The 25,374-nt window shown below is 35.6% G+C and overlaps 2 protein-coding genes across 13 annotated transcripts in view; one reads left to right on the top strand and one right to left on the bottom strand.

Annotated features, from left to right (window-relative positions):
* The window catches only part of PRPF40A (pre-mRNA processing factor 40 homolog A), a 55,541-nt gene extending 40,404 nt beyond the window's left edge, over positions 1 to 15,137 (top strand). For 4 of the 8 annotated variants that reach the window (XM_057746225.1, XM_057746223.1, XM_057746221.1 and 1 more), the window contains 13 exons: positions 573 to 681; positions 1,526 to 1,676; positions 3,373 to 3,506; positions 7,626 to 7,740; positions 7,914 to 8,005; positions 8,104 to 8,220; positions 8,541 to 8,678; positions 8,929 to 9,024; positions 11,617 to 11,703; positions 11,793 to 11,889; positions 11,971 to 12,032; positions 12,658 to 12,789; positions 14,099 to 15,137. In XM_057746225.1, the coding sequence (XP_057602208.1) occupies positions 573 to 681; positions 1,526 to 1,676; positions 3,373 to 3,506; positions 7,626 to 7,740; positions 7,914 to 8,005; positions 8,104 to 8,220; positions 8,541 to 8,678; positions 8,929 to 9,024; positions 11,617 to 11,703; positions 11,793 to 11,889; positions 11,971 to 12,032; positions 12,658 to 12,789; positions 14,099 to 14,191 (1,423 nt within the window). In that variant the 3' untranslated portion in view covers positions 14,192 to 15,137. Of the gene's footprint in view, positions 1 to 572; positions 682 to 1,525; positions 1,677 to 3,372; positions 3,507 to 7,625; positions 7,741 to 7,901; positions 8,006 to 8,103; positions 8,221 to 8,540; positions 8,679 to 8,928; positions 9,025 to 11,616; positions 11,704 to 11,792; positions 11,890 to 11,970; positions 12,033 to 12,657; positions 12,790 to 14,098 lie in introns of all 8 variants that reach the window. The other 4 variants (XM_057746224.1, XM_057746222.1, XM_057746220.1 and 1 more) reach the window with 1 other exon arrangement.
* A 4,352-nt stretch (positions 15,138 to 19,489) lies between these two features.
* FMNL2 (formin like 2) overlaps positions 19,490 to 25,374 on the bottom strand; it is a 299,283-nt gene continuing 293,398 nt past the window's right edge. Inside the window, exons 26-27 of one of the 5 annotated variants that reach the window (XM_057744655.1) lie at positions 24,803 to 24,896; positions 19,490 to 22,926 (exon numbers count right to left, since the gene is read on the bottom strand). In XM_057744655.1, the coding sequence (XP_057600638.1) occupies position 22,926; positions 24,803 to 24,896 (95 nt within the window). In that variant the 3' untranslated portion in view covers positions 19,490 to 22,925. Of the gene's footprint in view, positions 22,927 to 24,802; positions 24,897 to 25,374 lie in introns of those variants that run through there. The other 4 variants (XM_057744657.1, XR_009055041.1, XM_057744654.1 and 1 more) reach the window with 4 other exon arrangements.

Raw genomic sequence — 25,374 nt, 5'->3', positions numbered from 1 at the left:
AATATAAGAATTCAATTTTTTTTTATTTGTGGAGTAGAAATAGGCTATTTTCATTATATATATCATTTTTGAAAATTTATATAGCATTCTTCATTTTGGAGTGCTTTATTATTTAAAATTGTAATTCACATCTTTGCAATAAGTTATTAAGTTCATTTTCCCTATATGTTTTCTTATTTTCTTCACTCTGTCAGAAAAGCCTTAGTGAGGAACTCATTTCTTTAAATAGTGCTATTTTATCTGTTAACTAAATTTCTTACAGTTTATTGAAGTCTATAATTTAGTTCCATGGGCAGATTGGTAGTCTCTGTAGCTACCCTAAGAAATAGAGGTAGTCTTAACTATAAAACATTACTCAGTTGGAATTATCCCCTCTATCTTTAAAGGAGAAATCAAGGCCTAAGCTATTTTGTTTTTTTCCTTAATTATCCAGAAGTTTTCCTTTATAATACAATCATAAATTTAAGAGTGCAAAAGAGTGTTCATTTGGGTGGTATTACATTTAGAGTAAAATTTAAATGGTTTAAAAATTTTATGGTATAATATAGAGTAACAATCTTTTTAACAAATAGAAAAGCAGAGCAAATGTTTGGAGAGATGGAAGTCTGGAATGCAATATCAGAACGTGATCGTCTTGAAATCTATGAAGATGTTTTATTCTTTCTTTCAAAAAAAGAAAAGGTATTATTTACTCTTATTGGTGTTTATAGATTAAACAAGATGTTTCTTCATTCTGTTTAGGAGTTACTTTATAATATGTTCATTTTTGTTGGTTTATCTCATTTATATGGTGCAGCAGATCTTTTTATTAGATGTTAGGTTTAAAAATAGCTCCTATAATAATAAGTACTGATGTGAACATAGTAGGTAGAGATTTGTACAACTGATACTTAGATTGTCATTAATTGGCTCTTTTATGCCCACTGTGAAAAAAAATTTTTAGGTCATTGGTTTTAAAAAATACTCAGTATTTTTGCTTATAAGGCATTTATTTATGATTATTTTACAAGAATGGCAGTAATATGTAATTGCTACCATTAAAATGTATTTGTAGCATAGTGTTTTAAAACACTAAAATACTATGCTACAAATACATTTAGTTTTTTGCTCATGTCTGTTTTGTTACGCACCAAGTTGTACGTTATCTGGTCTCCTAAGAGACTTACAGAAGTGTTTTAAGTATTATTAACAAAAATTTGAACATAGCTGAAAGTGTCTTTTGTTTGGACAGTGTCTACAACGCATAGTTATGGGAAGAGATTTTGCAAGGTGTTGGGAGAGGGGAGGGGGAGTTCCAGATTCCAGCTTTAGAAGAGAGGTTAAAAAAAAATTAAAAAATTGAGGGTAAGAGCCAAGCAGTTAGGCAAGAGCACTGGAAAGGTAAAGAGTGTTGATATTAAAAGTAAATGGGTAACATTTGAAACTTACACATTAGTTAGAATGTGAAGAAACCTTCACTAATTGCAGTTTATAGGTCATACTTTATGTGAACTTCAAAACACATATATTCATGTTTTTGATCTAGGAGCAAGCAAAGCAGTTACGAAAGAGAAATTGGGAAGCCTTAAAAAACATACTTGACAACATGGCTAACGTGACATACTCTACTACTTGGTCTGAAGCCCAGCAGTACCTGATGGATAATCCAACTTTTGCAGAAGATGAGGAATTACAGAGTAAGAATGAAGACTAAGTGGAAGGAACAGTTTTTTAAAAGTTGTCCAGTCAGCAGCAAAGAATGGTCACTTTTTTTTATGAGATCACTAACTGAATTTTACATAATTGTCCATCCCTGAAAAGCTGCTTTCTTTCCAAATAGGATATTTCCTTCTAATTGAGTTTTGTGATTCAGTACAAAAATATTTTCCCCCAAATCTGAAGTTAGCTTTATCAGATACTCTTAAAATACGTTTATTACATCAAGCCTGAAGTTGTCCTTTGCCATTTTTGTGACTTATTGGGAACCAAATTAATAACCACATTTTACTCATGCTGTCCTCTTTGAGGTAATGACTTTAGAGATTTGCTTGCAAAAGACAAAAAATGCATTAGCATTATCTTACAGTAAGCTTCCCCAAGTTCTTTTTCTGACCTACCTAGTTGCTTTTTAAATTACAGCTTTCTTGGGACTTCCTAGGTGGCGCAGTGGTTAAGAATCTGCCTGCCAGTGCAGGGGACACAAGTTTGATCCCTGCTCCAGGAAGATCCCACATGCCATGGAGCAACTAAGCCCATGCACTGCAGCTATTGAACCTGTGCTCTAGAGCCCGTGAGCCACAACTGTTGAGCCCGTGTGTTGCAACTACTGAAGCCCATGTGCCTAGAGTCCATGCTCCACAACAAGAGAAGCCACCAAAATGAGAAGCCCTTGCACCCCACTCGCCACAACTAGAGAAGGCCCGTGTGTTACAACAAAGACCCAATGCAGCCAATAAACAAAATAAAATGGAAATTTATAAAAAATAAAATAAATTACAGCTTTCTTGATTATGCTTCTGAATACCATACTTCATTGGGTTTGAGGGAGGGCCTAGAATTCTATACTTTGAAAAACTCCTTGAGTAATTCTGATTTTGCTGGTGAATTTATCACAAGTTTTATTTTCATTACTTATACGTATTGTCTTTGTTTTATCCTCAGATTCGGGGAGTATGTTTTAATGAGGTCTGTTTGAAATTTTCCATGTGGAAATTTCCTGGCAGTCCAGTGGTTAGGACTCCACTCTTCCACTGTGGGGGGGCAACAGGTTTGATCTGTGGGTTGGGGAACTAAGATCCCACAAGCCACCTGCCGTGGGCACCACCCCCCCCCCCCGTCCCCCGAAAAAAAGATTTTTAGAAAATTATAAATAAAAGAAAATTTTTCCTTAAATATTTCCTATTTAGATGATTGAAAGACGTATTTGAGGTGGTTTTGGTTTGTTTGTTTTTTTTTGGTTTTTATTACATTTATTTATTTATTGGCTGCATTGAATCTTTGTTGCTGCTTGCGAGCTTTCTCTAGTTGCGGCAAGTGGGGGCTACTTTTCATTGCAGTGCACGGGCTTCTCGTGGTGGTTTCTCTTGTTGTGGAGCATGGGCTCTAAGTGCACAGGCTTCAGTAGTTGCAGGTCATGGGCCCAGTGGTTGTGGCACACGGGCTTAGTTGCTCAGTGGCATGTGGGATCTTCCCAGACTAGGGATCAAACCTGTGTCCCCTGCACTGGCAGGCAGATTCTTAACCACTGCACCACCAGGGATGTCCTCATGTTTGAGTTTAAATATAAGTATTTTGGTAAAGCGAATTTGAATTTTGTGGGGAGTTAATGCAACTAAATAAACTGCTTTCCTTAGTAATATTTGACATTTTAATTTTTTAACTGAAAAATTCTAGACATGGATAAAGAAGATGCGTTAATTTGCTTTGAAGAACACATTCGGGCCTTAGAAAAGGAAGAAGAAGAAGAAAAACAGAAGAGTTTGCTTCGGGAAAGGAGACGACAGCGTAAAAACAGAGAATCTTTTCAGGTAATTTTAAAAGCTCTGTCTTCTAGCTTAATTGTATAATATGGTTAATGACCTTTAATAGAGATGTAAACAATTTTTAAGAATCCTGATCTCAGATCATTAACTTGGGCTTTGCAGAGGATCCATACAAATTTAACTCTTAAGTTCTGTAGTTAGTTATGAATCCATTCAGGGATAGTAGCCATTTCCGGCTAGGGGAATGTAGAAGGCTGTAGCAGATTTGGTATTTAAAGTGAGCACTGATAGGTAAGGTTTCAGTTGGGAAAGAGGAATAGATAGCATGAGAGAGGACTGAAAATAGAATATGTGTGATTAGTTATTAGTACTAACTGATTTTTAGGTTCTAAAGAACCGTGGGAATGCTGTGGTATAATTTTAAGGATGGGTCACAGTTCTTAAACACTATACAGAGGAGCTAAAATTACATGTTCTTTATATAGGCCAGTGGCTTATTTTGTCCTCCAAGTATCACTTTTACTCTCTCAGTAATGGCGACTGTCACGGAGCAATGAATTTTTGCATTTTGTATTTCACCAAATTTCCATTTCAATAATTATAATAATAGCATTAATTGATGGCTTATTGCTATACATTTAAAATTTATAACCTCTTAATTTTTATGACAGCCTTATTTTATGATAGTAGGTACTATTGTTGTTATGTCAATTTGTATAGGTAAGGAAATGGGCTTAGAGAGGTGAAGTGACTTGCCCAAATTCAGCTACTTAGTAGTGGAGCCAGAATTTGGATCTCTGCCATGTTTTAATTACTGGGTCTCTTTCATTAAACACTGTATTTGGGTAAGTGCTCAGTTACAGTGACTTAAATAAGTTTTATTTCTTGAAAGAACAGTTGTTTTGGTTTAGCGTAGAGCACATTGTCGTCTCCTAAGGCAGTGGTTCTCAAAACTTAGCATTCATCAGAGTCACTTAGAGGGCTTATGGTGCCAGAGATCACTAATCATCTTAAATGCCACAGCCAATAGCATTATTGCAGTCTTCATTCCATAAAGACATTTACTACTCTTGATGGTTTCCTTTTGTCTTATCCAAAGGATCATTCAGAGTATTGTTAAAACCAGAGATTGTTGAACCTCACCCCCAGAATTTGATTCAGTAGGTCTCTTTTAAGTTGTAAATGTACCTTTTAAAAGAAATATAGTAGCAGAGGAAAGCTGCTGAGCTGAATATATGAAGCAAAACCAGTATAACATGCTAACACCAGTTATATCAATAGTAATCAGAAACCATGCCAGACACATCCTAATCTGATGTAAAGCCATATTTTAGGCTTAGCAAAAAAATGCTTGTGGCCTTTATATTGATTTCTGCTCCACGTTCTCTAGTTTCAGTATTGACGTACTTTCTCTTATATTTTCTGTGACCCAGATTTCCTAATTTTTGTTGTATTTTATCCTATAGGTCTCCTTGTTTTAAACTATTGCAAAAGGTTCATAAGGAGAGCATTTAATCAACGTCCTAAAAATCTCTTCTCCCCTTCCTGAGCACATGGCTCTTTAAACTTAAAATCTAAGTTTTCTAGCGTCCTTTGTAGCTACTTGTGGTAATGTGACTAAATTTTTAGGAGCTGAATGAAAGAGATGAGTAGAACTCCAGCATCCTTGGTTTTTAAAAGAAACTACCCTTTCAGCTTCTTCCAAGCTGAAATGTGGTCATGGGGATAACTTACCCTAATCATGCAGAGAAAGCTCATGGTTTCAGGTAGTTCTCTAAGTACATGCCAGCATATCGCTATCTCCTGGAAAGTTATTAGAAAGGTAGGCTCTCAGAACCCCACTGAGACCTAATGAATCACATTCAGGGCAGGGAGGGCGGCTACAATCTGTGGTTTTGTTTTTACCATTTCTTCACATGATTTGTTGAAATACCACCCAAGATAATTTACCAGAAGTAGGAAATGTTGAGATTCTTTATGAAATAAAACTTGGAAGCATTATAGTTAGATGTAACATTAAGATATTCAGTCACTTTCAACTTCTAGGGAAAGTTAAAGAGTTGCCAAATAGTCTGAAGGTAAAAAAGGCAAAATTAGACCTTTATCTGATGTTTTGACAAGGTAGTTCAAGAGTAAGTTTAGGGTTAAGAGTGTGGCTTGTTCCTTGATAAGAGAGAACCAGTCAAGAGGGAGAAAATGAAGAAAGAATTGAAGGATAGGGTATTCTGTTATTAAATAAAATCTTTGAAGGTTTATTCAAGCATATATATGAGTATTATATTATGAACATTGTATAAGGAGACAGAAAGAAGGAAGGAGATGAGGGAAAAGAAATATTATTGAGTTGGCCTGAGGCAGTGAGTGGTGTTCAACTAGTGATTTTGTTGGTGGTCATGATTTGGCAAGAAGTTACTACTAGCATCTAGTTGGGTAGAGAACAGAGGTATTGCTAAACATCCTCCAATGTGCAGGACCACCCCACCCCCAATCCCCGCAAAAAAAGTTTACGAGCTCCAAAGTGTCATTATTGTCAAAGTTGGGAACCTTCTCTAAGGGGAGGAGAAATACCTGCCTCAGCCATCTTTGAAGGAACTTGCTTTCCATCTTCTCTTCTTCCCAAGGTGGGGTTAGTAAATAAAAGAGAGTAAGAGCCATACAGTTTTAGCATAATGGTTTTCAAACCTGAATTCACATAAAAGTTATCTGGTGTAATTTACTTTTAAAAAGTAAATTACAAATGTCTTTATTTTAATTCATATTTTTAAAAAAATCTCAGGTAATTTCTAATTTTCATTCAAGTTAGGCGATTCACTACTGAAGTGGATTCAGTGTCAAAATTCTGTGACTTAATCAGATCTTGGCAACCTAGAAGTGAAACAAATACTAGCAAAGCAGTTATGATAGAGTAGATTCCAAGATCCTAGAGAACATCACTGAAGATGATTTCTAAACTATTTTAGGGACTCAAAAGAGGGAGTAAGTGAGGAACCTTCGTGATCACACAGAAGGGGTGGGTGGGTTAAGCTCCCATTTATGTTGAAGGGTAAGGACAAAAGGATAGAAACTAAGTTTGAGAAAAGAATTTTGGAAATAGAGACTGAATTGACACGTTTATTCTCGTTTGGAGAGAAGTGGAGTTATACGTGTCTGGTGTCATTCAGAGCAGTGCTACCCAATAAAAATTTGTATGTCACATACATGATTTTATTTTATTAGTTAATTTTAGCAACTTTTATTTAGCCCAGTGTATCTAAAATATTGTTTTAACATGCAACCAATATTTTTTTTAATTTATTTTGATAATTAACCTTCAGAATCATTGTGTTATATACTACTGGCACATCTCAGTTCAGACTAGCCATATTTTATAATACTTAGAAGCTACATTTGACCAATAACTATGGTATTGAACATGCAGGTTGTAGGAATTTTAGGATAAGAATTTGGGCCATAGTTTAGGGACATTTATAGAATTAAACAACCTAAGGATTTCAGGAAGCAGGAAATGTGGAAATTGCTGAGTACTAAAGTCCCAGTACGTTGCCCTGAAAGCTGGCAAATAGGAAAAAAATAGACAAAGTGAGCATGTAAAAATTTAGGTTTAAGTTATAGTAGTAATATGGATAAAAGGAAATAGGTTTTTAAATCAGACATGGGGGTTGAATGCTAGTTCCCCAAACTCTGTACATATTGCTTTAGTAAAATTCTATATCTTTCTCTTAGAAAATTAAATAAAAAATCCTCCATAACACATTAGGCATTATGTTTAGAAACAAAAAGTATATTTTACAGTAAATGTGTATGCACATTCTTTAGCTTCATCATTTGAGATAATATCCAGTATTTTGACTTTATTTGTGTATATGTTTGTAAACTGGAAATGATGATCTGTCTTAAGGGACAGTAAACTGAAGCCTGGAAAGGTAATGGTAGCTTTTCAACAGTCTTTTTCTCTGAAATCCAAAATAGCTTTTTGCCTAAAGGCAGATTTTACTTTGATCAAAGAGCAAGTATTCTAAACATATTTAATAACATTGGTAGAAGAGTTTTAAATATTACTGTTTTTAACATATATTTTCATTCATGTTCTACCAATATTTCTAAAGTCCCCAAAGATAGCTTTTCAATATATAATGGGTTTGTTGTTTTTGTCCCCTTCCCCAGATATTTTTAGATGAACTGCATGAACATGGACAACTGCATTCTATGTCATCTTGGATGGAATTGTATCCAACAATTAGTTCTGACATTAGATTCACTAATATGCTTGGTCAGCCGGGTGAGAGTTTTCTCTTTCCTAATATGTAGTTATGATAGTTGGAATGGGCCAGAGGGAAAGGTGGTTGTGTTGGGGCATGGGGGTGGTGGTGCTTTCTTTTGTTTTATAAACAAAAAAGTAATTGCAGCTCTTTGATTAGAGCTAGCTTTTGACTTCTTTAGTTTTTTCATTAGGATCAACTGCACTTGACCTTTTCAAGTTTTATGTTGAGGATCTTAAAGCACGTTATCATGATGAGAAGAAGATAATAAAAGACATTCTAAAGGTAAATAATATATTTGCTGTTAACTTTGTGCTGTATTTTTTATGATACTGTGTTCCTTTGATTTGTGTATTAATATTAACAAGATTTCTGTTTTCTAGGATAAAGGATTTGTAGTTGAAGTAAATACTACTTTTGAAGACTTTGTGGCAATAATCAGTTCAACTAAAAGATCAACCACATTAGATGCAGGGAATATTAAGTTGGCTTTCAATAGTGTAAGTTATCTTTACTATTATGAACAGTTACATTAATAGTACAGTTTTTAATATATTTGGCCAAAAATACTTAAGTTGTATGTAAGCTAGTGAAATAAGGGAATAGGAATAGTATTTTACAGAGTAGTGGACACTCTTCCAGGGTAAGATAACAGACTGTAATGTACTTAGATTATAGATGATGGTAAGCTTCCTTTGCTAAAAATAAATGGCCCTTAACTTATGGATGACGGGAGCATACTTAAATTAATTATAATGAATTATTTTAGTTAACAAATTATATGGTACTATTATAATTGATTAAATATGTTCTCTAAAAGTTACTAGAAAAGGCAGAAGCCCGTGAACGTGAAAGAGAAAAAGAGGAGGCTCGGAAGATGAAACGAAAAGAATCTGCATTTAAGAGTATGTTGAAACAAGCTACTCCTCCAATAGAATTGGATGCTGTCTGGGAAGATGTATGTATACTTGTAAATTTTTTCCTTTACAATTGAAGATAAAAATCTTTAATTTCTTTCTAATAGCCACAGAGATAAGCTGAAAGTATGAAGTTAGCTCTGGTGGCATTTAGGAATACTAGAGGAAAGGAAATAAAGACTTTGAGGGTCTGGGCTGTCACAATTTTCACTTGCTGTTATGATTCCTTTTAGTCATACTGGTATACTTTTCTCAGTATTCATGTATTTGTTCCATATTTGAATTTTTCAGATCCGGGAGAGATTTGTAAAAGAGCCAGCATTTGAGGATATAACTCTAGAGTCTGAAAGAAAACGAATATTTAAAGATTTTATGCATGTGCTTGAGGTAATTTTAGTTTTATCATAAGTGGCTGAAGTATTACAAAATATATAAAAATTTAAACAAAAATTGAGGAATTTAGAATGATCAAAGTATGTTTCTTAAATTACACTGCTTTTATACAAATGTACTTACTACCTGGGATGATTAGGGAATGGTTTATTCTATAGAAACTTCTTTTAAGTGAAACAGACTAAGCTTACATGGGAATTTAAAGATCTGTTTAGTGGAGACTGTTCATATTTGTTTCATCGTGATATTATAGAAATTCATCAATTTAGCAGTCACATGGGATGACTGGTAAACCTAGAAGGAACTTAGAATCTTGTAAAGCAGATAGAAAACAGCTTTTAAGCACATTTCAAATATTATACTACATTAGATTTGTTGGAAGCTCAGGGATGTTCTGACAAATAATGGAATAAGGTAGTATGTTTTTCTTAAAATAAGTAATGATAAAATTGCAAGTTATTCCACTAGCTGAATTAAGGTATTTTGATGAAGATTTCAGAGAGGCACTTGTAGATAGTAAATATGCTAAATTCACCAGTCATTACTGAATAATACTGTTTGGTGCCTATATGGGCCTGGCACTGTCCTAATTGTTTTACAGATATGACACATATGAACTTAATCCTCACAACAACCCTGTGAAGTTACAGATGAGCAAACTGAGGCAAAAAGAAAAAGTAGTTTGCAGGGAAGGGATTCCAACATTGGCTTTTGACTCCAGGGCCAGTGCTTTTAACAGATATGCTACACTGTCGGTTATAGACAAACCAATACTTTACAGCAAGCCTAAGTTAGCACATACTTAATATTATAGTGTTGCATGGTCATTGGGCATAGCAGGTCACTTAATTGACTGTTCACTGTTGCCTCGGATTTATTGTTCTTGATGAATGTCAATGTTGACAACAGTTTGCTCTGTTAACGTGTCCCACATGTACCATATATTGTTTCCCAGCTACCTCTAGATCTAGTGCTATTGGCCTGTAGATCTTTTCTACTCAAAGTGTGTTTCAGACCAGCAGCATCTGCATTACCTTGTTGGATTGTTAGAAGTACAGACCCTTAGGCCCCATTGGCAGAAATCCTATCTCAGAATTATCATTTTAACAAGATTCTTGAGCATTAGAATGTACATTTAATTTTGAGAAGCTATACTCTAGGTAGTATCTTAACGTTTTCCCCCAATTCAGGAGTCTCCAACAAGATTTTTTTTTAAATTATTTATTTATTGGCTGTGTTGGGTCTTCGTTGCTGCCCGAGGGCTTTCTGTAGTTGCAGTGAGCAGGGGCTGCTCTTCATTGCGCTGTGCGGGTTTCTCATTGCGGTGGCTTATCTTGTTGTGGAGCATGGGCTCTAGGCACTCGGGCTTCAGCAGTTGTGGCTCACAGGCTCTAGAGCGCAGGCTTAGTAGTTGTGGCACACGGGCTTAGTTGCTCCATGGCACGTGGGATCTTCCCACACCAAGGGTTGAACCCGTGTGCCCTGCATTGGCGGGGGATTCTTAACCACGGCGCCACCAGGGAAGTCCCTCCAACAAGATTCTTTCATGATATCTGTGCTGGGGGTAAAGTGGTGAGGTTGTAAATGGAGCTGATGATGGCAGCATAGGGAAGAACTGAACATATCAGAATAGGATTTGGACCCTAATAATGTGGGCCTTGAGGTAGAAAAGGAAGAAGAGTTAACATTCAGTGACATAAAGAATGAGGACTTCCCTGGTGGTCCAGTGGTTAAGGCTCTGCGCCTCCACTGCAGGGGGCAAAGTTTCGATCCCTGGTCCGGGAACTAAGATGCTGCCTGCTGCGTTGTACAGTCAAAAAATACATAAAAGGCTTTAAAAAAAAAAAAATGAGAGTCCCTGAACTAGATTTTGTTTCTACTTGCTTGTAAACTGAGTTTATTTTCAAAGCCCTTAGATATGTTTGGGGGCAAGGAGCTCTTAATGCAGCATTTCCCCTTTCCTACTAGCCTGGTCATTGTTTTAGTGAAAGAGTTAAAATCTACATAGACCACATTTCCTTTTCTGATTTCATGTGTAGTTAGATTGCCTTTGGATATTTTAAGCTTGAGTAGGAAGGGAATGCTCTTTGGGTGAAAAGAGTTGATTTTGCATTTAATGTCTGAGACAAACCTCCTTTATAGATGGCTCTGAGGCAGTTCTTTATTTCAGTGCGAAGCCAAGCTCACTGACCAAAGTCACATTCATCAGAAAAACAGTGTATGAATGTAATTATATTTCGTTGTTTTGGAAAGTAGGGTAACTGTTCTGTAGATTATACCTTTATGGAGGCTATCAATTGTCCCTACTGTACCCACACCATTCTCATTGCTTAGAAAAGTATTTTATTAATACTTTTAAACGTTGTGTTTAGATGTCAAAATGAGTGGGTACAGGGTAGTTAATGTTTTCTTCTGTTCCTTCTTAAGTGATAGTAACTCTTTGCACAGTTTCAAGGGGGAGTAAATCCTAAATGCAAAATGAATGCAATTTTACTCTAAGAACTTATTTGTAAAGCTTAAAAAATTCTTTATGATCTTCTGTCTTAAGTGTGAACTTTTGAAATTTTTTCTCTTTTGCCCCTGTAGCATGAATGTCAGCATCATCATTCAAAGAATAAGAAACATTCTAAGAAATCTAAAAAACATCACAGGAAACGCTCCCGCTCTCGATCAGTAAGGAAGTTTATTAAAAATGGCATATCCATAAGTATATTGAAATATCTGTTAGCATCATTATGAATGAAATTATTTGTACTGTGTAGGGGTCAGATTCAGATGATGACGACAGCCATTCAAAGAAAAAAAGACAGCGATCAGAGTCTCGTTCTGCTTCAGAACATTCTTCTAGCGCTGAATCTGGTAAACATATCTTTTAACTTGATTAAAGTCATTGACACTTGGATGTCTTCAAATTCTGACACTTCTTTTTGTGCTGCTTAGAGAGAAGTTATAAGAAGTCAAAAAAACATAAGAAGAAAAGTAAGAAGAGAAGACATAAATCTGTAAGTGTACTCATAATTTTTACACTGAACCTAGGCTTTTGCCCTTAACTTCCTCAGTGGCAGTAGAAATTTTTATCTAGTCCAGTGCAGTCAGCAGAGTTTAGGTGGGCACCTAATAAACTCAAGAGTTTCATAGTTGTTCACCTTAATCTTCATTATAATCTTTTGGTGAACTTTGAAAAACAACAGTGTTAAGATTCCCACTCTGGTTTTTTATAGTTATCTTAGAGAAAGACCCAAGTGGGTATATATGTATTGAGCAATTGTTGAGAACCACAAGTTTAAATGTTTAAACTTCTTCCTCTACCCTCAGTTCTTAATCTGAGGTACACATCAAGATACACCTAATCTTAGTGATGATGGTACACTTAATTTAGGATGAAGGTACACTTTTAGTGGTATTTTACCCTATCAGAATGTCATCTTTCCCGTAGGAAAGGCCAACTTCCTCCCATGAATCTTGGGAATGGTCTAGATTCCTTGAGGTTATCGTTTTAGATTCCATCACTCTAGGAACACATACATACTGTTATATGTGGGTATTCTTAAATATTATCCATATAGGGACTTTCTTCTAATGAAATAGTTTCTTTATCAAAATGCTAACATTTTTTTATTTACACAGGACTCTCCAGAGTCAGATGCTGAACGAGAGAAGGATAAAAAAGAAAAAGACCGGGAAAGCGAAAAAGACAGAACTAGACAAAGATCGGAATCAAAACACAAATCACCTAAGAAAAAGACTGGAAAGGATTCTGTAAGTATTTAGAATTCTTTCATTATCTGTATTTTCAAAATACAAAAATGTCAGTTAGCTACTTCTCACACAAAGTAGTTTTCTAACGTATGTGATCATGAATGACCCAGTTTAAGCAGTTTAAATTTTATATTCCTTAAAAAAAATAACATGGCATTCTGTAACTATTGTTAACCCACTAAGAAAGGATATATTCTGCTTTGTACGTTCTAAGAAATGCCAATGGACATTGTCTACCTAATTTAAGAATATAAACTGTAAGAGATTCAAATCGGGTTTTCCCTCCACATGTCCACAGTTGTCACTGTTACTAAATCCAGTTTCGAAAGGTAGCTTTCCAACAGCTTTTAGAAATAATCATTGTGAGGGAAGAGGTGAGGGCAAATAGGAGGATACTGTAAGCCAAATCTAATGTTTTAATATCAGATTACATAATTAGTCCTTAGTTTCCCATGTTTGTGATTGTATGTGTGTGTGTGTATGCCAGAGCATAATAACACAAGCCTTCTTTACCATGCCATTCATTCCACAAATGCTGTGGGCTTAGCAAGTATGATGCCTCTGAGTTACCAGTTGAGAGTTTAAACTGTGTAGATAAGCCTTGGTCCTCCCTCTGGATATTCTCATTCAGTGGGAATAGGGTGGAGGTTTTTGTTTTTGTTTTTTAAAGCTGCACTGGTGAGTCTGACGCACATCCTTGGCAAGGACTGATTTTTTCCTCTATACTTACTTAGCGACTTAGTTTCTTCCTTACAGTAGGTTAAATGAAATCCCTAAAGGCAAAAGGAAGATAGGTGATCTACTTTTGAAAAGTTGCTTCACAGTGTGTTTTGGGGGTTTTTTTGTTTTAAATTTTTTCCAGCCTTACTGTTGTACTCAGAAATCTTAAAGCATAATACTTTTCTGTAATGTAAAATAGGACACCCTAGAATCTGAAAAATTAGCAAGGAATATAATACTTAGGAAATGAGCATGCAGCTTACATTAAATGGAAATAAGATGTTTCATATTCAGTTGTATAAGAGGAAGAGAAAGAAAGTGGTAGGCACTATTCCCCTGATCTACATATTAATGTAAACTGAAAGTAAACACCATATAAAAGTCTCATTCTAAGTTAAGTGTCTGCTGTAATGTAACCAAGGAGTACGCAGTTAACAACTGAGTGCTAGGCTTTTGGGGAAGAGATTAGTCTTTAAACCCTATGATGCATTTGTTTTGTGGAAGAGAATCCATATAGATTTTGGATTCTTTTTTCAAAGGTTCATTTTGAGTGCTGACACAAATGTAATTGTATTCATTGTCTTTTCAGGGCAATTGGGATACTTCCGGCAGTGAGCTGAGTGAAGGGGAATTGGAAAAGCGCAGAAGGACCCTTCTGGAGCAACTGGATGATGATCAATAAATCATACCAAATATGTTTACAGTATGAGTTAAAGTCTGATTCAGACCAGGGACTCTATTTTAAGTTCAATTGAAATAACACTGGGTTTTAATTATATCACAGGAAAAAAAAGTGCATTTAAGTATTGTTATTGTGGACTTTATAAAAGCAAAGGAAATTGAAAATAACTTTTGATTCTGTATCAAGAATCATATTTTCATACAGTCATAACTGTCTTTCTGTGACCCTTTCATAGGGCACTGCAGAATGGATTAAAGGTGGCAATTTACTGATAACTGCAGGTGTCTCTACTTTGTTCTAAAGTCTAAGTCATGAGGTGATTTGATTTACTTTATAGATGTTGGATTTTGAAATGAAAACTTTTTGATATCTAGTAGTACAAAAAAAGCACCAGCAACTGATAAAACTGCTTTTTTGTGCACTACCCAGCTGGTTAAAGCCGACATGATCTTTTAGGGTGAACTCAGAAATAGGTGTTCTTAACGGAAACCTGGTAGACCCTTAACTGTAGTGGTGCTATCGAGCACTACTATAATAAAGCCACCATTATTTTTTATGAAACATCTAAATACATTTTAAAAAGGCTGTTGTGAGGGCATTATTTTGAGGTGATGTTTAAAAAGTTAACATCAAATCAAATTGTAAATTAGCTTAAATATATTGCCTTAAGGACCTACTAAAGAATGTGCCACCAAACATTAAGTGATGGCTACAATATCCTTGTCTAAAACAAATCAATGTTGACTTAAACAATTTCTTTAACAGTTGTCTTTTTTCTTTTCTTTTTTTTTTTTTAAATCTGATCTTTCTCTTGCTTTTTTTCATTGAGGAAGTCTTTTACCTTCCCTACTCACTGAGAAGTATTGACTTCGTGGTACACATTCTAAAGCATTTCTGATTTGAATATTTTTGTACATTTTTATCAATTATTAAACCTTGTCTTCTAGTGTGTACTAGTATTTATTTCTACTTAAACTGCTCAGCTCTAAAAAATTGTATGATCCTTTAAAGGTTAAGATAATAAATCCCTGAAATTTTGCTTTATCTAACGCACATAGCTAAGCTTTTTTAATATTTAAGAATATTATAAATCAGTGCATTTGAGGCCCCTGTATTTGTTCTTGATATATGAATTTCCTACAGGATACTTTAAGAAAGGCAGTGGTTTGAAGCTAGAATACTCTTTACATGCTAACTTTGGAAGGTTGGTAATGTAATTTATACTATTTTCCTTCAGTGCAGGAGATTTTTTTAAGTAAGTAAGTAAATTAAAGCAGATAGTCTTTGGTATTACCTTAGGTATTTTTTTATTTTGGACACTTTGGGCAAAAAGTTCATTTTATTTTTCCTTTCCCATCCTAATGAATTTGAAAGTGGGACTGACCAGGATGACTCTTTTTCCATCCCTGCCCCTGTGTTTCAGTTAAATCTAGTATCCACTATTGAAAGCCTCAAGGCAGGGCGGGGGGGGGGGCGGGGGTGGGGGGTGGTGTCCTGAATATTTCTCGCTGCCAAGTCATTTTTCTGCTGTGAAATATGATATGACTTTGTAGAAAGTGAGTCACTGTCTTTAGAAAATGTGAAGTAATTGCTTGAGCTTAGTCACCTATTGTATATTAGAACCAAAACATAACTTTGGCAACAGGAAGTTGCCTAGACTTAATTTTCAGAGATCCCTTCATAATGATAGTTAATATTGCTAATCATGTCAAACACTTGACATGGAAGTCAGAGTAAAATATGCATATGATATTGGCAGAAATACTAGTGATGTTTCACAAGAGAATGCAGAACCTGTAAAACTTAATTACTTCCATGAATGATGATTTTTTAAGTACAACTTTAAAGTTTTGATTTTTCTATTTAAATAAAAAGCTATTGATGTGGTTTAGCATGTCCTCAAATTAGATTTCTGTACTTCTTATAGAGATACTCTTTTATCACAATCTCAAATCCCTACAAGACAATACAAATTCAAGTTTCTTTATAGTTAACCCATAAAAATTATTTGACCTAAAAACAAAACTAATGAACAAATTGTAATGCAAAATACAACCTCCTTGTAATAAAACGTAATTGAAGTGACTGTAATCCATTAGTGATCCCATCAAATGGTATTTAGTTGCCAAAAAGATACCATGGCCTGAAGGTACAGGTGATGGGAAAATTTTATTAAAACAAGAATTGTGTGTGAATATTTTTAATCCATTTGGTTAGGTTTCTAAATCTTCAGTCTGATAGAAGTTGAAATGTCTTAGAATACTGGTTCTATTAGAGTTGAACAGATATGTTCAAAATGTGTTCAAACAGGAAAGCGCGTTTATATTCAGATAAGGAGAATTTCTACTTTTCAGTTAAGCCTCGGACCCTTAGGTAAATATTAAGGGCTTATCTTCCCTAATTATCATTAATATTAAGTGAACTCTTGGATTAAATTCACTAATACATTTAATATCATGCTTAACAGTCAAAATCAGAACCTCAAATATTTGATGTTTTTATTCCTCCCAGTACATAATTCCTATGTGGGAAAATTGAATTTGTATGAAAAATTAATGAAGTATGAAGAATTCTTGGCACCTTTCCCAAGTGTATTTAAACAACATAATACTTTTAAATAAAAGCAACAGTCCCAACATTTTTTTTTTTTTGTTAACATAGTGATGGCATTTCATTATCATTACCCAGAGGAACTTCAGCATGCAGATTTATGTTTTTCAACAATAAAAGTACTTTTTATGCCTCCCAGTAAATTTGAAAATGATCAAAGTATCACAGCTATTTCAACTTCTAATTTTTGCTAACTGGGCCCCATCTTATACAACTATGAAATGAAAGGAATTGGCCTAGAGTAAAGCAATCTTAATTCACAGTGGTAAGACTGTAAAACTTCTTAAAAGATCTGTGTGCATTTTTCTGGAAAGGTGGTCCATAGTTTTCCTTCAGTTACCAAAGGGCCTGCATCCTGTGTTAAGCAATTTGCCTAGATGATCCTGGTTTTTGTCCCGTGTTAATGGGCAACTGCGTAGTAACTAGGCAGCCACTTTTATTTTTGCATACAGAAAGGAGTAGCTCCTTTATCTAAGGATTTTTATTTAAAATTTGGATACTATTTAAGAGAGCTGTTTCTAATCAAATAGTATGCAGGGAAGAGTAATAAATGCTTTTTTTAAAGAGCTTATAGGGTATTTAAGTGTATTATGTAATTTAAATGTAAATTACAAAGTTAAAGAACTAAAGCATTTCTGAAAGCAAAATGAGGCAAAGCACATTAATTCCTTGTATCTTGTTAGACTTTTTCTTTTCCCTTAGGGATGTATCTCTTTCAATACAAGGTAGAATTTTCTTTTACGTTTTCTTTTCTAGGACTCATTTTACATAAAGGAAAAGCAAAATAACATCAAGTACTTTTCATGGAACTGTGTTCTAATAGTTTATAATCTCATTCTATGGTTTTAGTAATGGCATATACCAGTCTAGTAATTCTTACCTTCCTTATTCTTACCTTGCTCTCAAGATTTTCAATTGTTTTGACGTAAATGGTGGTCAAATTCCTTGGAGGCAGGGATTTGTGTTTCACTCACTGTTTTATCCTGTGAATTAGAACAGTGCCTGGCGCATACATAGTAGGCATTTATTGAGTGAATGTAAAATATCAGTTGACAGATGTACTCATCCAGCATCCATGGTACTCGTCATCTGTATTAAAGGGCTTGAAAAAGCATCATTGCAATAAACCATACGAAACCCCAAACTAATCGAAGTACACGGAAGACAAGTTCTAGTGACTGTACCTCAGTCTTAACTGTTACTTCAGAGATGTCCAAAAGCTTGTTAGGAGAACATACAACTTTCATGTGGTTTTTGAGTAGGAAAGGCAATCCCTTGTGGTGATTTGAAACATATTTTCATACCATATTCATACTATTAACCATAGTAATAGTTTAAAAGTAGTAACTTTTGAGGACCTAACATTTAGCTAGATCAGAGTTGATCTAAAGGCCTTAACAGACCAAAAAAACCCAAAATTCCTATGTAAGTTTTGAGAACTAATCATTTTGGTCTGTTTTTGACAAAGGGGTAAATAATGGTGACAGGGCATGCACTTCAATGTTATTTTGACAAAGGTGAGGGGGGGAAGTGAGAAGATTTTGCTCCAGTTATCCATACGGAGTCCCCCTAGCCCTCCAAACCTTACTTGGTTTCTCTACTTGGCTTAAGTTCCTTAATTGCAGCAGATTTTCTATGCTTTTTAAACTTGCTATATAAAAACTGCTCTTGTGATTCAGTATGATCTAGTTTAAGGCCATCTCATCATTCGTAGTGACTGGTAATTAATTTGATGGTGATTTGTACTAGGTTAAAGGTTGTTTACACTTCAGGGAAACTGGCTCATCTCTCCAGTTTTCATTCAGACTATGAAACAAAGTGGCTGCCTAATCTCATTAAGCCATTTCTTGATGCCCTTCTTTTATGCTGTTCTTCGGGGTATCTAAATGTAGTATTTATAAACTTTTTTTTTTTGGTCCTGCCTGCAAACTTTTTGGTAGGTGTTGATCTCTTGCCTACCTCTACAACTAAACTGAAGACTTGTTCTGAAAGGTGAGTAATAGGGAGAACAAGGTTTTTCTACTTTGTGTTTGTAATTACCAGATTTTCTCTTCTGTTCATATATTGTTCTGATGTAAAGAACCTCAATTATATAAAAGTAGACCTTTTGTAAATAAATATAATTTATTAGAAAAAATGGATGGCATCTTTTACTAAGTTGGATTTGTATCAGCTTTTTCCTTTAAGTACTGTCATATGCAGCAGTTTTGTGCTGTGAGATGATAGATTGATAGATGCCCACATTCTGTTTTCTCAGTGTAATATTTGCTTTTCTCTATAAAAAGTTAGATCAAAAAAGTATGTCAGCATTTGTTCATGCATTTGTTTCTTGCTTCAAATTTTTTCTTAGAAATAGATGGGGTATTAGTTTTAGAAAAACCTTTGGTATGAAGTCAGCTGGTAGTATATTCATCTGTGCACACATTTCTGATAAAAACAAGTATATTAGGGTTAAGAATTTCATTATCAAATTTAAAATAGATGTGAATTATAAAGCTAATATTATGAAAGTATATTTTACCGTGTAAAATCAGGTAATTCTACAAAATCTAACATATTGAACCAACAGAGCCAGTGATGGATATCAGGTTCCATTACCAACTGAGCACTGTTGCATCAGCAGGGTCACTGCACATTCATTGCAGTGACTTTTAGTGGGTTAAGATTTATGTTTTTAGTCACAAAGATTAGGAATGGGAAACAAATGGATGTAACTCTGAGTCATCAGAAAATATCTTTTAAAATGGGTGCTGGGAATTCCCTGGCGGTCCAGTGGATAGAACTCTGTGCTTTCACTGCTGAGTGCCCAGGTTCAGTCGTTCAGTCCCCAATTGGGGAACTAAGATCCCACAAGCCGTGCAACGCAGCCAAAAAAACAAAAAAAGTGTGTGTGGGGGTGGTGCTACTGATCGTGTCCTAAACGTAACCATATCCACCTCATTTGACCTTACTGCTGTAGTTTGGGTTTGAAAACATTCTGAGTTTGTAGAATATTAAAGATCTTACTTCCTTTACCACAAGGCACTTCTGGTACAAAACAAACAAGACAGTCTTAACTGCAAAATTTAACCTTTTTCCCTTTTAATAAAATTTAGCATCCACTACAGATCTATGTTGGGAATATTGCAAGTTTGGTTCCAGATTATCAAAATAAAGTGAATCATACAAAATTTTGTTTTTCCAATGCATATAAAAGTCATGTTTACACTACAGTCATATTGCGTGTACAGCAGCATGTCTAAAAAACAATTACATGCCTTAGTTAAGGAATAATTTATTGTTTAAAAACACTAACCATCTGACAACACAGGGTTGCCACAAACCTTCAATTTATTAAAAACAAAACAACCTGCAAACGTCATAAAACAAGGTATGCCTGTGCATTGTGTAACTGTGGTGCAGTGGAAAGAGCACTAAATTGGAAACAAAGACCTAATGCAACAATAATTCTTTAAAAGACAATTTAACGTCCCTCTAAATAAGCTGTTTTTAAGCCACTTGGACACTTTCCGAAAATAAATTACAAGTTTTTTTGCTTCCCTAAAAAATACTAAATGAATATACTAAGAAGAACATACTACACTTTTCTGATAACTTGGAGTTATTATTACAGAAGTGTGTGCAGTGGGAGGTAAACTGCTACTTTTTACCTTGCCAACCAATGTGGTTGTCAGGTGCTTGGTACCCTATGCAGTCCACGTGTAGCTTGTGTATGTGCAGCATCCTCATTACGACAAATGTGGAGAGGGGCAGTATCTCACCAAAAAAGAGTGCTATTTCTCTGGAAGGAATAAATTCATAAGTAGGATTTTGGAGATGATACTAAATCTCAATACTAAAATACTCAATATTATCAAATTCTATTTTGTTCCTATGTTCCAAATAGCAAGTGATCAAGAGTTTCATAGTGGGAGGAGCTTTTCTTCAAATTTACCAAGCATATTTAGATTATGAATTCAAGCATCAAGACATTACCTGTTTCTAGAAGATAAGAGTGTACATAAAACCCCCTAAAATATAACATTGAAAGACTACAGACATATTACAGGATAGTAGTGTAAATAGTTTATTTGCTCATATGCCATGAAAAGACCAGAAAAGTAACATGAACTGCTTTTATAAAACATTTCTAATATTGCTAAGAAGCAGGCCCATTAAGAGACAAACAGAAAAGAATATGCCAACATTATCATCTATTTGTAGATTAATAAATAGGAAATTATTTTAACATGTTCAGTACTGAGCTTTGGAAAACAGCTGCTTTGTGGTAAAGGACCAACTATTTGTGTTATATCTCATGGTCAAATTGCTTTCTTCACCAAAATGAATGTTAAGTCAGACAAAATCTTGGCATGTTCCTTTTTAAAGTACACATGAAAATGTGCTAGCAGGTGGCAGTCTTAAGTAATTTTTCTGTAAATAGATATGCTAAAGTGAAATGTTGTAACTGATCCCTAAACTGTCCTTGTAGTTAAATATATATATTAAAAAAAAAACCCTATAAGTTAAAATAACATTCAGATTGTATAGCATAGGCTGATGCATTTTTAAACAATATTTACAATATTACCCAGAGGCTTAGGTGGGAATTAAAGAGAAGTGTAAAAACCATAAAAAACTGCACCAATTATATAGCAAAATATCTGTACATTTAAAAAGAGCTATATAACTACACATTATCCAAGGGAAATGGGACCATCACCAAGGAGTTCACATAAGCACAACATAAGAAATTCAGTGGTTAAATACTATACAATAAACTTTACAATTAATATATTGATGTAATGTACCAATAAGGTAAGCCAGAAGCAGAATGTATATTATGAGAAGTACAGATTAGCTTCAGTCCAGCTTTTGACTTTGGAATGGATCAAGTGCCCTGCCAGAGAGGAAGGAAAAATGAGTGGCTTTGTTGCCCATTTAGTCCCATTACATATCATTTAAGCTTAATCCCGATGTATTTCAGCAATTTAATTGCAATTCCCCATAAAGTAATCTGGGAAATACAAGAATTTTTAGCTTTGATATGTGATGCCAAATATATCTTCTCCAATCTACAAAAAGAAGTTGGGGGGGGGGGGGGACCCTGCGATTGTCAGAGGATAAGGCCAAATTACTAACACTACTCTGCTAGCAGAAGTAATCTTGAATGCTTGTTGACAGAGCTAGTGAACTCCCTGGCTAGCAAGGCACTGATTTCTATTCTCAGGATTGACACATAATTGTCCTCAGAAATCCTAATACTGATTACTGAGATGTTAGTTTTAGTGCTAATTAATAAACATTTGCATTATTTTTTAAAAGCTGCCTCTAGCTGAAGAACACAGTACTGCAAATAAGTCTTGTACAACATCTGTATGCCGTCGTATTGTCGCATTTGTGCCAATGAATGCCTCTCACAGGGCATCGTACCCCAGCACAGAAGCAGAACGTGAAACAAGAGTTGACTGATTCTGTGCCACTGCAATTACGTGGTGTTTGTACTTCGCTGGGGCTTAGTTATGGACAGAAGGAGTTTATCGTGTGACTTCTTCCTTCTTCCATGTTGCAAGCCCTTAAAAATACAAAGTTGATGGGTATGGCTGAAACACAAAATTAACTCCTTAAAAAACATCTCAGCAAAGGAAGCCCACAGCAGATGTATCCATGTTATTTACAACTTATCAGGAAACCAGGGTGGGCCATCATGGGACAATCACAATGGCAGGTCATGAATGTAATATGAAATTTATATTTTGGTTAAAAAAATTGAATAACACATTGGTGTAAAAAGATACTTAATCAAATCAAATCCTATTGCTTTGATTAATCTGAGCAAGTACTTCCACTTTTAGGCACTTGTTAACAACGGTTGAAAGGAGAGCCCATCATTTTTAAATTCCTATGTGTTTGCTAAATCTGAGCCCTTAGAATATTTTATCTATGTTCAAGGCTGCAGTTAAATGGTAGCACATAAAGTTCACGTGGACAGTTTCATTCACACACACCCTCTATCCATACAGGCAGGTCTCAGGTTCACATGGTTATTTCGGCACCATTAACAGAACGCAAGTTCTGATCATCAAAGCGCCGCCTGACACTTCTCCTCACCGCATCGGCTCGTCTGTATGGTTGGTTTCTAAGATCTGTAAAGAGGAAAGCACCAATAAGAGAACCGCAATCTTTAATATCATGTGTCTAAGCAAGACAAAGGCCAGCTGGCAGCCAATCAAAGCAGCTTGTGTAGAAAAGTCAGCTAATGGGCCCTTCCAACTCATTGAGAATTTGAGCCAAAAACATGTACTTTGCCCTCAATATTTACAGTCAAACAAAACAGCATGTAATACTGGTGTGATTCTGGGCTCTTTTAGAAAACTGTATGAGAGACTGCTTCTGTCACTGGCCAGAGAGTCTAGCTGAAGTCATTTTGAAATGTTTCTTCCATTGGAAATAGCTATTGCTTAGTAGTTATTTTCCTTTCTGGAAACCTGAATACCAACAATAATTGCAATGAATTTTAAACTGCAAAACTAATAAAACAGACTGCCCTGTCCTATCTTATCTGAAATTTTTTTTTTTAATCAAGCAAGGCCCTTTATGTTTAGTTTTCAGACACAGCTTCCATTATTTTTATTCCATTAAGATTAGCTGAAGTCAGAGTTTTATTTTGTGAATTCGAAACAATACTCAACCACTGAATAAAAGTAAGCACTAAATCAAAGTGACACTCCATTCCTGAACATTCTTTGCCGCCACCCAAGATTTTCTATTTCTCATTAGAGGGGAAAGGTATGGGCACTCTCAGATTCTCCAATTTGTACTGCCGATGAACGGCAGGATGCCTAACAACAGCAACAATCAAATGCCTTGTTGAATGGATGAATCAACCACTGCACATCAGTTCAAGCAGGCATTGTTTCAGAAGGATGAAGTGAGATGAACAAGAATTTTAGTACACGTAAGCACTCTTAGTATGAAAGTATGCTTTCTTGATGAATAAGGCAGGTAGCCTAGCCAGCTGGTAGCTTCCACTTAATGGAGTAAGGACACAGTGAAAAAATAAATAAATAAAGCAGGCTTCATACTTTTTCCTCTTGTTTTGTTTAATTAGCATGTATTTCTCTTTCATTAACTTAGTATTGTTGATTTCTGTTTAGAAATAGTCTACCTTTAGAAACGGAAACATAAACAACAGAATTAAAATAGATCTCATCTTTTTAATCCCTTCACCTACTCAGATTGAAAATGGATGGGCCATACCTGGTCCACAGAATGTTTGGCCCCCGAAACTTAAATTTTTAAATACGGTTTTCTGATATTTAAATTGATAATTAACAGGAAAACCAAGGTTTCTCACTTCTCTTGGAAAACTGGAGGATCTTGCCACATTGGGCCCAAATTCTTACATGGCAAAAACAAGCCAGAGCTGAGTGAGTGCTCCGTTACGCACAGTCCCCACAAGCTCCTAACTCATTGGAATTTGTGACCCTACCCTACTCCTAAATTCAAGCCAAGAATAGTTTTGCGTGCCCTAATCCTCTCAAGCCTTTGCTTTCTCTCCCAGAGTTGTAATGGAGGTCGGAATTCCATTTCTGGCTAGGGATATGCAGTGACCTGCAGTTCTGTGGTTATTAAGTCCTCTGAGCAGTTAGCTCTAAGAACCCTGATCCTTCTTCAAAAACTATAGATCATGTTCCCTGGCCAGGACTTGCTCTCAATTTCTTCAGATCAAAACGGGGTTCACTGAATAACTTGAAGGCCAAGAAGGGGAAACGGGAAGGACAGCCTAGCACCCAAAGCAAGTATAATCATCAGCAAATACCCTTGCCCAAGCCATCACACTTGAGAACATGGAAGGAGACCAAAACGTCCGAGAGAGAGGCTCAGCCTCACATCACTGCAATGTGAGGTCCAAAGGCTTCTCCCTCGTCAGACTCTCACCAGTATTACCCTCAGCCTTAGAGTGAAATCATTGATCTGCATACAGAGAGAGGAGGAAGCTAAGTAAAAAGTGATGCTTGCCAGCTCTGTGTATCCTCCACCACCGGTGTGCTAGAAGAAATCCTTACCCTCGAGTGAACATTTGGAAATTTAGTGATATTATTCTTCTTTAAAGCTAAACAGAAAAAAACAAAAACACAAAATGATGGTTAAGTAAAAATGGGATGAAAATGGAAAGCAAATCAACTTAGTGAATAACATTCCCGGGCACGTTAGCCAACAGAAGAAGAAAATAGGAGGCCATTCTACAAGAGGTGTTAGAGAAAACAAGGGCAGGGTGAGCGTGTCTCCCCACCCAGCTCTCTGACCACCCAGATCCAAGCTGCTTTGAAGTTTGGCTCCAGAACCATAGTCCAGCAGCAAAACTGACAAACAGTAGCCAAGTAGAAGACAGTTTCTAGCCTTGTTAATAAGGACTGGTGGGGTAAGTATGCTGCAGAACAGGCAACACCACAGCACATCCTTTGATATCTCCAGAGACAGAGGAACATACATAACAAGTGCAATTCATACAAGAGTTAATGCCACAAAATAAACATGCACCCAGTTCCATGTCAATCTCAGCATGGGAGTCAAACAATGGCTATTTCACG

The sequence above is a fragment of the Hippopotamus amphibius genome, chromosome 8 (assembly GCF_030028045.1).
Source record: "Hippopotamus amphibius kiboko isolate mHipAmp2 chromosome 8, mHipAmp2.hap2, whole genome shotgun sequence".
NCBI classification, from domain to species: domain Eukaryota; kingdom Metazoa; phylum Chordata; class Mammalia; order Artiodactyla; family Hippopotamidae; genus Hippopotamus; species Hippopotamus amphibius.
This window is presented reverse-complemented; position numbering and strand designations above follow the sequence as displayed.